The sequence below is a fragment of the Olea europaea genome, chromosome 17 (assembly GCF_002742605.1).
Source record: "Olea europaea var. sylvestris chromosome 17, O_europaea_v1, whole genome shotgun sequence".
Lineage (NCBI taxonomy): Eukaryota > Viridiplantae > Streptophyta > Magnoliopsida > Lamiales > Oleaceae > Olea > Olea europaea.
Genome location: NC_036253.1, coordinates 21,363,424 through 21,375,044, shown reverse-complemented (window position 1 = coordinate 21,375,044; position 11,621 = coordinate 21,363,424). Strand labels below are relative to the sequence as shown.

General features: G+C 37.3%; 1 protein-coding gene across 2 annotated transcripts; it reads left to right on the top strand.

Moving 5' to 3' along the window:
* The first annotated feature begins 1,581 nt into the window (after positions 1 to 1,581).
* Positions 1,582 to 7,417, top strand: LOC111365405 (uncharacterized protein At2g33490-like). 2 transcript variants are annotated; one of them, XM_022985927.1, is made up of 9 exons: positions 1,582 to 1,919; positions 2,560 to 2,632; positions 2,736 to 2,810; positions 3,971 to 4,032; positions 4,117 to 4,185; positions 4,824 to 4,852; positions 4,934 to 5,141; positions 5,237 to 5,464; positions 6,336 to 7,417. In XM_022985927.1, the coding sequence occupies exons 1-9, from the start codon at positions 1,797 to 1,799 to the stop codon at positions 7,308 to 7,310; spliced, it is 1,842 nt and encodes a 613-aa protein (XP_022841695.1). In that variant the 5' UTR covers positions 1,582 to 1,796; the 3' UTR covers positions 7,311 to 7,417. The 2 variants fall into 2 exon arrangements, with proteins under 2 accessions (XP_022841695.1, XP_022841696.1); XM_022985928.1 differs by having other exon boundaries at positions 1,584 to 1,919; positions 2,719 to 2,810.
* Positions 7,418 to 11,621: the final 4,204 nt, after the last annotated feature.

The following is an 11,621-nucleotide window of genomic DNA, read 5'->3' as shown; positions in this document are numbered from 1 at the left end:
ATAACTAACATTTGGATCTCGAAGAAGAGAAGGGCAAAAAATATAAAAGGGGGTTTTGTTGCAAGAATTAATAACTTCTTTTGGACAAAGAAGTAGAACAAATGAAGAAGTAGTGAAAATGTGGAAATTCTCTCGTAAATCTTAATTTCAATCTTGAATTAAGCACGTTTGAATTTATGATCAAATGTTATGTGTATTTGAAGTTATGTGGACATGCAGATTTGAGATTTGCAAAGCAAACTTGATATTTGTCGAACATACTCACCTTTTGTATAATATACTCGAGATTTGACCTGTTAACTTGTCAGATGTTTACAAAATTTGATATTGGACAAGTTAAAACTCATTATATCACCCATCAAATTAGAGATTGTGTACAAAACCTAGTTTGAAATTTCTTCGCCCTTTTTGTTATTTCACTAATCAAACTAGAGATTATGTGCAAAACCCATTTCGAAATTTCTCCGCCCTTTAAAAATTATATATTTCAGATTCAAAGTTAAACCACAATTTTGAACCGCTCAACATGTTAGAGTCAATATTTTCAAAATTAGTTATCCCAATAATTCAAAACTACACGAAAAACATAGGCAATTCAAAATTAACAAACAAATAAAACAACATCAAGAAACATAATGAAAAACCAGCATCTACTCTACATTTACTTATTAAATAGTGTCAAACAATCAATTAACAAATGGTTCGCCAAAAAATTTAAATTTTTAACATTATTATACATGAAGACTTCAATATACAAATATATTGTATAGATCTGAACAAAAGTTAAATGGAATCCATCTAATAAATGAAAAAGAAGAGAAGCTATAGAATATGATTTCAATATTTTTTCATGTCATTCAAAAAGAAGAGAAACCATACTACGATTGGACATTCCATTGGGAGCTCAATATATGAAATTCATTTCATATCCCAAAATCACAGGTCCGACACTGCTCTATCCATTGGCTTGTGGTAGAGTCCACTTATATAACCCTTTTCGACCTATGTTTGATATCCATTTTTATAAAAACCTGTTTTTTTTAGACTAATTTTCAATTACACATTTTCCCATAAAATAATTTTACCATAAATCGAAATTTTTTCTGATTTTTTAAATCACACATTCTCCAAAAAATTACTCTTTCAAAATACATTTCTTACAAAAATGAGACTCAAACGAGGGTTGAGTAAATAGATCTTATGTCATTCCCTTGCGAATTTTACATTTCTTTGGATGAAAATTAGTCATTGGAATGCATAATAAACAAAATTGAAAGGTTGAGAAAGTAAATTCCCCTTTTAATCTTATGAGTTGGCAATCTTTAGTCAAATTAGCCCTCTAATTTGACATGTAAAGTTGTTTAATTAATAAAAGAATTAGTAAATAAATAATTAATTTAGTTTTTCTTCTCTCTTTGGCGATAGCGAGAAGTTCCCGTAACTCCAAAATTTCCTGCCACGTGTAGCGAATCCGTCAACTATTGGCGCAACCAATATTTGCGTTTACAAAAATGCAGTGTCTACAGCAAATCGTTTCACATATTTTTGTTAGAAATCTCACATGTGGGACCTCCACCCACCTCCTGCTGCGTCTATTCTGTGCAGTTCTTGCGAATTGAGAACACCTCATAAATGAAGTCATCATCTTAGAAAAGTCGCAAGAATTCGTACGACTTTAGTTCATACCGTAAAATATTGGACCAAGGGAGACAGGAGACGAAGCTGCTTTGGGCTGCAAAAAATTACTATATATAACAGATTGCTTTGCATACTTTTTTAATGATTCGCAAAATTTAATGCTCGGACAAATGAAGTCTCCTTTGTGGAAGCTGAAAAATTTGACGCTGAATAAAAGCGAGCTCAAGGAAAATTGGGATCGCCGTGCTCTGAGTATAGATGGGCTGTCTCAAGCTGCAAAGGTTGATCTCTTTTTTTTCGCTTATACAATATGATGTTATTGAATTGAGAATTTAAGATCAATTTGTTTATGAACACAGAGCATTGACTATGAAAGTAATTGTGATGGCTCAATCCTGTGAATTCAGGGAAATATTTGACATTATATAAAAATTCGCGAAGTAGAGCATCAGGCTAATTCCAAGTGAAGGTCCAAACCAATAGTGCTTGGGGTGGATTCATGGGTCTGCTTCTAGGCGATATAGGGCTAGATTGCGCATCTTCTATCAGTTATAGCTTTTGGGGAAATGGCCCTCATAGACAAATCTGAAATATGGAAATGTCAATTTAATTTCTTACATAGGGCCTTCCCCCTTATCTTAGTTGCAGATTAGTAGGGTCATGTATACCATACTTTGCTTTGAGTAATTGGACTTTAATTTCAATGTTTGAATGAACAATTGGTAGCGAAGGGAAAGGGGTAAAACTCCTAAAAAAAAATTGTAGTGATGTGTAAAAGGAGTGATTATTGTACTTACATTTTTCTTATGTCAATTTTGTGTTTAAATTGGCAGTTGTTAGTAGCTCTACTTGTTATTGTAATGTTATTTAGATACTTCTTGGAATCTTATTATGCTTCTGCCAACTGCTTTTTATTTGCAGGACATGAAAGAAATGAGAGCTTGGCATGATAGATTACTGTCTGCAGCTGCTGCTACAGCAAATAGTGCTTATGGTAGATACTTGATGTGATGTAATAGCTAACTTTACATAAGAGATTGGCATTATCTTTAGGTGATATAATTAGTTAATTCCAATCAGATTGTTTCTATTTTCAGAGTTTTCAGAGTCGTTGCTGGAGATGGGAAACTGTCTACTGGAGAAAACTGCTATAAATGATCTTGGAGAAAGTGGTGTGTGAACCAGTTCTCTTTGCTTCTAAAAGTTTCTATTTGGAAGCAATCATAAATGATGGGTTTGCCTTGTAAAAGTTGCTCGAGTTGTTGTTTAGGTGCAATCGCTTCGAATGACTGATTCACATACATGTTTTGATGTCAGGATTTTAACTTGTTGTGCACTGTGAGCCAACTCGAACCAGTTTTGAAATTACACTTTCCAAGTCAAAGTCTCTGGTGGCTTTGCTTGACTGAATGAAATTTTGGCAACAAAATAATTAGATCACCAAGGTTGATTTTTGTAGTTATCTGATCAATTTGTGATGATAATAGGGAATAAGTTGCTTGATTTACATGCATGGAACCAATGTTTAAAAAAGGCATAAACAGATAATGAGGTGTTATCCATTTGTGCACACACCTAAAAGTTAAGTAAAAAAATTGAAATAAAACAAAAATCATTTGTCGAGACTGCCAAAGTCTCAGAAACATTGTTGGGGAATAAGAGTTTTGCCAAAATCAGAAAATAAAGTAAAATAATAAGTCTGCATTTTTCATCAAGGAAAACATTCGTAGAGTGCTGCACCCTCCAGAGAAAGGCGTGAAAGCTAGCTGCCTTGCCCCTAGGCCATAGAGAATAAAGCCAACAGTGCTGCTCCGGACTCAGTGAGTGGTTGGGCCTGACTCCGATCATTCGGTTTGCTTAGCTCTGAGCTTATGCTGCCGAAATTGCTGTTCAAAATGCCTGAGAATTTGTTGGAGAGGCATGAGTTGTAGAAAATTAAGATGCTGAATTCTAGAATCTGATATCTGTTTTCTTCTTTGTTTGATTCTTCCTTTTCTTAAGAAAATTATCTGATTTATCCCCTGTTTGGTTTAGCTAAAAATCAAATTTTTTCGTTAAAAGTTGATAAAATGTTTGGTTGAAAAGTTGACAAAAGTTGCATTCCCAAAAAGTGTGGTTAAAATTAATTGTTGACTTTTACTTAGATTTTCATGAACCTTTTTTTTTTTTTTTTTTTTGAACTAACAAAACAAGGGCTTGAATCTTACGTTGACCAAATTTTTTTGCATTTAGATGCCTACATAAGTTATAACTTATATCTGAAATTCCCTTTGATTCCTAAAAATTTGGAAAAGCATAGTTAATTACCATTTTCTTTTGCATGTTGATGCAGGCAGAGTATTATTTATGCTGGGAGGCGTGCAGCTTCAACTCCAAAAACTTGTTGATAGCTATGTCAGTGTTTAGTGTTGTGCCAATCTTTGACAGTGCCCTATATACTTTAGAACTTGGTCCTAACTTGTTTTCTCTACCTCACAGCGGTCTCATATAATCCGTACAATAACAAACCCATCCGAGTCCCTTCTCAGTGAGCTGCGGAAAGTGGAGGTTAGTGTATCAAATTACCAATGTATTCAACCAGGTTTTCTGAGTGTCATTCTAGCGTATTCTGTCTTGTTATCTGAGGATCTGTATCTGGAACATTCCTTATTCTTACAACATGCTGAGGGGGTTCTGCCAAAAATAAATGGCTTTCTTTAGTTCGGGGAGCTTGTATGTGGTATGTAGAGGATTAATCCTGCAGACATTCTTGTAAAGTATGGTTTGCAGAGTAGGCATGGTGTTGTACATACTTAGCCAGCAATATGCTTTTTGTATCATTGATCCAATCAGTTCTGTAAATTGAGATAGAAAAGATTATGCTAATTCCTACTTCCTTCGATGTTTGATACAAAAATATGAATCATATTGTCAAGTATCAGTTGAGAATTTTTAGTAGAGTCATCAACTAAAAATTATCTAAAGCTCATTGGTACATATTTGATTGAACAATTAACCACCCACCCCACCCCCGGACCAACCCTAAGAAAAGAGCTAGCCATGGTGCTTCCTTGATCACGTTTAAACCTTCCAATCATCATTGCGGATAAATCACATAAATCATTTTGGAATTAAATGAAATTCTATTCAATATAATTTTTCTTGGACTGTTTGAGTTGCATTTTTTCCTTTCTTTGTGGGTGCAGGAGATGAAATTGCAATGTGATGAGAAGAGGTATCCATTTCGATTTATCCATAAACTTATACGAAGTATATGGTTGTGTCAACATTTAGTGATTGCATGCATGATATGCAGAGAGATGTTTGAATGCATAGTGGGACAACATAGAGAAAAGGGAAGGTCAAGACATGGAAAAGAGCCGAATTTTACTTCACAGCAATTGCAGGTTGCTCGTGAAGAATATGATGAGGCTTCAAGGCTTTGCATTTTTCGTCTTGAATCATTGAAGCAAGGGCAATCACGGAGTCTTTTAACACAGGCGGCTCGCCATCATGCTGCACAGGTATTATCAAGTTTTGATCAATTCAAATGTCAGAATGCTTTTAAGGTTTTCTGCTAGCCAGTGCTTTTCATTCATCAATTATTTCCTGAAAGCAGTTTAATCTTTTCCGGAGAGGTTTTCTTACTCTCGAAGCAGTAGAGCCACATATCGAAGATGTCGCCATAAAGCAACATATTGATTACAAGCTACGTAGATCGGATGATGTGGAAGTTTCGTATGATGAAAGGAACAGTTTCCAGACTAATGATGATGGAGAAATAAGTTTTGACTATCGACAAACTGGGGAGATAGAAAATGCTTATACACCAAAGAGTTCTATGCAGGTAGGTTGCTTGCTATTATTCTGCCTCAGATTCTACTTGAATCATTACCATATGATAATGTTTATTTCTTAAAACCCTTTTCTTTTATGTTTTTCTTTTTCAAAGAGCTACTTCATCTCTTTCAACCTGTATAATTCTGGAATCCCCTTGGCTCTGAGTTGTAGAAACGAAATAATATCTAAGAGTATAATCACACACTTCTCATTACCGTGGGATGCCACTAGTGAGTATGCAATATGTTTCTGCCTCTTGGGCAATTGGTAATTCTTTCAATTGCAATCTACAGTTCACAGAAACAAGTGATTACTCAAAGCAATATCAACATACCTTACAATTTATGTGACTTAAGTGCATCCAAAGCCCAGTATAATAGTTTGGCTTCTGGTGAAGTGAGAAAATTTTCATCTATATATATATATAGTGTAATACCCCAGATTTTCCAATGTAGCTTTAAGTGCAAAGTTAACACTCGGGTTTGAGATCTCGGGGCATTACATATATTGTTTGGCAAAAGTCAGCTAACACGTCTCTTTGAGAGCAATAGAAAAATATTGGAAGCGAAAGATACTTCGAAGATGAACTTGTTACCATGCAATAGTTAGGATTTTTTGACCGTATAAAGCTGGAACAACCTGTTCTCACAGAATACTTCGCCTTTCTTATCTTCTTCCTACCCTAGGAGGAATAGCACAAAAATAGGGATTAGTATTATAGGTCAGTTAACATGTCTCATTGAGGGAAAAAAAATTTGGTAATTTTAATTAGGCACGTCATATTTTCTCGTGCACTTCAATTGCCATATCACGATTCACGCTGACCTTAAAATGACTAGTTCAGTCTTCTACTGTTTACATCATATGATTTTATGCAGATAAAGTTTGGGAAAAACCAAGTCGAGAAAAGTCCCCGTCCACAACCTCGAGTAAGTAGCTATTCAGCTCCAATATATGCAGAGAAGTTTGATGCTGCTGAAAGACTTAAAGAAATGCAGGCAGCGGTACAGAAACTTAATATGAATGTGCTTCCAACTCCTGCTGCTGAAAAGAGTTCGACCTCAAAAACAAGTAATTCTGCGATCCTGTCAACTCCTACAGGCATTAGTATAAACTCCAAAAACCCTTGGCATTCATCCCCACTCGATATTAAGAAGAGTGGAAAATTCACTGAACATAAGAAGAGTCCATTTGTCCCACTACCTCGTCCTTTGGCTGAGCGAGCTACAGTCTCACAATGGGATACTCAAGGTGGATATGATATTCAAAAAAGACAATCTATTTCTGGTCCATTGTCAAGTAAACCATTGTATAGCAAGCCTCTGTCATCTATCAGTGGACCCACTGGCTCTACTGAATCACCTCAAATGGTTTCTGGATTACTTTCTCGCTTACCTCTCCCCCCGCCAAATGTGTCCTATGGTGCTTCTCCCCCGCTTGCATCTTCACCAAAAATAAATGAGCTTCACGAGCTCCCCAGGCCCCCCGATTTCTTAGGCTCCAAGACTGTGCAAACTTCTGCTGTATTTGGGCACTCTGCCACCCTCGTCAACAGGACTCAAGAAATGTCTCCAACAAATATGAGTCCTTTGCCATCACCAAAAATGGGGTCTCCACTTCCACTTCCTCCACTAACTGTTCCTCAACGTTTCTCCATGCACTCTAGTCAACAGAAAGCAATGCCTATACATGCAGGGAAGGTGTTTGAATCTTCTCAATTTGAAGACAAAATGGAAGAAGTGAGTTCTCCTCCATTAACACCCATTTTGCTATCAAATATGAAATCCCCAGATTCCGGACAGATGAGAGGTAGATTTAATGCTGCATTGATACCAGTTTGTACTTGTACGTAGACTGTATTTTCTTTTTACTATTTTTAATTGACATCATGATGAATATTTCGAACATGTCAGGGCCTTGTATACGATAAATCACTATATACATCATTTTGAATTTCTTACTTTTGTTCTTTTTGGATTGAGAGCATGAATATGGAACAATATTACTCGCAACAACCAACAGTCCAACCCCCCCCCCCCCAAACCGGAATTCTACCGTGCCATTTTATCATTTCCGAGTTGGCAGAATGAGTCTAAAAAATGGTGTAATGAATAGTGTTGCACCAAATATGATGCAACACTATTCATGTTGCACCATTTTGCACCAAAATTCGGTGCAATGGTTGGAGGAAGTTTGCACCAAATTTTGGTGCAATTTGGTGCATCCATTGGAGATACCCTCACAATCCCCAATTTTTCATTTCATTGCAGCAAAAAAACAAATCAATGGCTTCCATTCATTTCATCGTTAGTTGACCAAAAAAATAAAAATTTGACCCCTTTTGGCCAATTTTGACTAAATTTAAAACGGCAAAATTGTAACTTTACAATTCCCACATGAAATAATTAAAAAATTAAATAAAAGGGAGAGAGAGAGGGAGGAAAAAAGAACTAATTTATTCTTCTTCTTCTTCTTCTTCTTCTCCAGATCTTCTACCTCCACTCCATGACTCGCCTAACCCAAATCAAAACCTGCATGTATTATTTCTTGTCACAAAAATAATTTTTTCTTTTAAAAATTCGAATACTTTTAAAATTATTCCTCTATAGTCACTAAACTTTACAATTTATTGAATTGTCACTATACTTTATTGTTATTTGCTATGCATCACTTTGATTTTTTTTTATTTTTTATTTTTTTGAAATTAATGATTATCCTTGGCATGCGATCAAATGTTATTTTCAAAGGAAAATTCAACAATTGAAACATCGAAAGTGGAATGACTATTTAGGAAAAATATAAAGTTCATTGACAGTTGAAAAATATCATTAAAAATACAATTGCAGGTCATCAAGATTTTCAACCTCAATATTTGGTTACATGAAGATATTACTTCTGAATCATATGTTAGTAAAGATGAAGGCATTCATAGTGTTGACACATAAAAATTCGGCCCAAATCGAACAGCCCAAGGAGTGAAGCCCAATTGGAGGATCCCCAAATCAGATAGCCCAAAGAACAAAGTTCAATCGAACAAATCAAGATGAAGGCCCAAATAAGGAGGCCGAAGAATGCGGTAACGCCATCGCCCAAGTTTGCAAGTCGCCCAGAATCTGAACGAATAGAGTGTCATACGGTCGCGCAGAACTGTTACTCTATTCTCGCTCAAACCTTCAAGTCGCCCAAGGTATTAACAAACATAACGCGTCGTGGTTATTAAGAAGTGCAATAATCAAAACAGTTATTAAAGCAGCCTTATCACGTTACACGATTCAAGGAATTCAATCGAAAGCGGTTAAACGATGAAAGGTAATGGCAGCAGTTAAAAGGCAGTTTTCATAACAAGGTGGCCATTACGAAGAAAGTGAGTAGTTATAAGACGATCAAGCAGTTTTCAGAGTAGTTGATCACAAAGAGATCGTCTATGAAGTATAAAAGGGAGAAAGGACATAGAATCAAAGGACCGAATCCAAAACTCTCGAACAGAGAATATGTAATTTTCATTTCCTTAGTTTTTAGATTTAAATACTTTTCTTTCAGTAACTCGTGTGCTTGCGCCCTTTGGAGGCACGTTGTTTTTCATTTCCAATTGTAAAGTCATCGCCAATAAAAGAACACCCCTTTTTGGGACTTTGTCTCAAGAGATTTGTCTCTTACACAATCGTCTGACCCTTTTTAATTATTAGCGACTAACCCGCGCGAAACAATTTGGCACGCCCGGTGGGACAGTGGTGTTAGGTGTTGAAAGTACAAAAGGGGAAACAATATACCTCAAAGATCCGATAAGGAAGCAGCAAGTCAGGGAGGAATCCAGTCTGTAATCGAGCGATATGAGGAGCAGCATGCCTCTCCACGAACAGATGGACAAAATCAGAGCAGTAACAGTCGTTACCAACCAATGACGGAGTTGAGTCCTCGAACCATGCGTGCATTACTTGGAGAACTCACGCAAGACGTCGTTGAACAGGTAAATCTTCGAAGTATTCATAATATGGAAAGATTTACACAAAATGGGAATGTACACTATGACAACATGGCCAAACAACTAAAGACGTTGAATGAAACAATGAACAAGTTAGTAGGCCAAATATATCAACCGGCTATACCTCTTACAAATCACTTTCAAACTAGGACAATTGTAGGACATAATCCCTCGGTCCTAAATCCGAGTCAAGGGGTAGAACCACTTTCTGGTCCCTCTACTTCAAACCAAGGGGGTACTACAGTACCAAATCAAAGCAATGGTAGTGGTATGCCTAACTTGGGGGGTAATCCAAACGTGAGAGATAATGTCCTAAATAATGGACAGAATATTTCACGTGGTAACGAAGGAGTAGATGTTCAGGCTAATGGTAATGGCCCTAATCATGGTAATTTTGTTGCCAATCAAGGACCAAACATCAGGCCTCATGCAAACCGACCGGTTAACCAACCTGTAGGAATTCCATATGACCCCAATGTTATGTTGAGGAACCAGATTATGGAAATCCTACAGGATCAGATGGCTTTTGGGGTGCGTCCCGTCATTAGGCCGATGTACACAAAGCCATACCCTGATTGGGTAGACCAAGCATATCCATGGCCTAGAGGATACAAAGTGCTAGAATTCTCACTGTTTACCGGTTTAGGAGAGGTGTCTACTCTAGAACACATAGGGCGATTCACATTGCAAAGTAGTGATGTAACCGATTACCATAAAATGAGACTTTTCCCTAGTTCGTTAACAGGAGTAGCTTTCTCCTGGTTCATCAACTTGCCAGTGAACTATGTTCAAACATGGCAACAATTGGAACAGTTGTTTCACGCTCAGTTTTATAAAATCGAGTCTGAAGTCACTTTGGCCGATTTGGCGAATTTACGTCAAATGCCAAATGAGTGGGCAGAAAGTTTTCTCCAAAGGTTCAAGACAGCAAGAAGCAAGTGTTTTGTACCTCTGCCCGAAAAAGAATTTGTCAAGATCGCTCAAGGCTGCTTGAGCTTTGATTTAAAAAAGAAGTTCCAGGACAAGGAATTCTCTGACATTTTTCAGTTGAGTGCGAATGTGATTAGGTATGAGCGACTGATAAGAGAGGAAGAATAAATGAAAAATTCTAGTAAAGTGACTTATTACAAAGACCCAAATTTTGACGTTCATACCATCGACGACGAGTCATACGATCAGGCCGAAATGTGTTTGGCCGAATTGGTCAAAGGGGATACATATACTTGTCCCATAATGGCCAAACCTAGACCATCGGGCAGAGATGAGCCCATAAATGATGGAAACATAAAGGCTAGAACATTCTCGTTCGACGTGACCAAAGCTGACCTTATATTCGATAAATTATATAGGGATAAGCAGATAAAGTTGAGCGATAAGCACAAATTGCCAAACCCTGAACAAATTAAGGGTAAAAAATATTGTAAGTGGCATAATGCATGGTCACATTTGACTAACAATTGCTTGGTTTTCCGTCATGTATTGTAGGATGCCATTGAATCAGGACGAATTACGTTCGATGATAAGAAAAAGATGGCAGTGGACGAGAACCCTTTCCCACAGCCACTTGCAGTAAACATGGTAACATCTGGATTCAAGAACAAGTTACCAAAATTCAAATTGGTCATAGATGACGGAGAAGAAGATCCTAGACCACATCCCAGCGTCTTTGAACGAATCAAAGGAAAAGAACCAAAAAAGGACGAAGACGTCCTGTGTGCAAGGTGTAAAAGGGAAGTAAATGGAAACACGGAGAAACCAGGCACATGGCAGCATCCTCATCGCCCTGCCTTCTTCCCAAACATTCAGCCTGGTAGAGGGTGAGGTACATCATTCTATAGAGGACCGCTTTTTGAAAGGCAGTTTAGACCAGCAGATACTGGAAGAACATTTAGGCCGCAACCTCACCGGCCAAATGTATGGCATTCATTCCAGTACAGTGCAGGAAGGGCAATACCCTTCGATGAGATGACTAGGACCCAACAAAGGCGTTTCCAACGAAACTACGGACGGATGATGAGGCAGCAACAAGGAATGCCACATCCTAAAGCGCCTATACTACTCAAGGTAGCCAATCAAAACGTCCTCAAAGGTAGTAAAGAAACCGGTACAGATGAATCAATGAAGGAACTGCCAGAAACCTCTTCTGGGAGATCAAGGTTTGAGAGGGACAAGAGGGATGAAG

Excerpts from the sequence above, each read along its gene's own strand:
- LOC111365405 (XM_022985927.1), top strand. The coding sequence starts at position 1,797 with ATGCTCGGACAAATGAAGTCTCCTTTGTGGAAGCTGAAAAATTTGACG. Across the intron at positions 4,853-4,933 it reads TTGCAATGTGATGAGAAGAG|AGAGATGTTTGAATGCATAG; the intron begins GTATCCATTTCG and ends CATGATATGCAG. Across the intron at positions 5,142-5,236 it reads CTCGCCATCATGCTGCACAG|TTTAATCTTTTCCGGAGAGG; the intron begins GTATTATCAAGT and ends TCCTGAAAGCAG.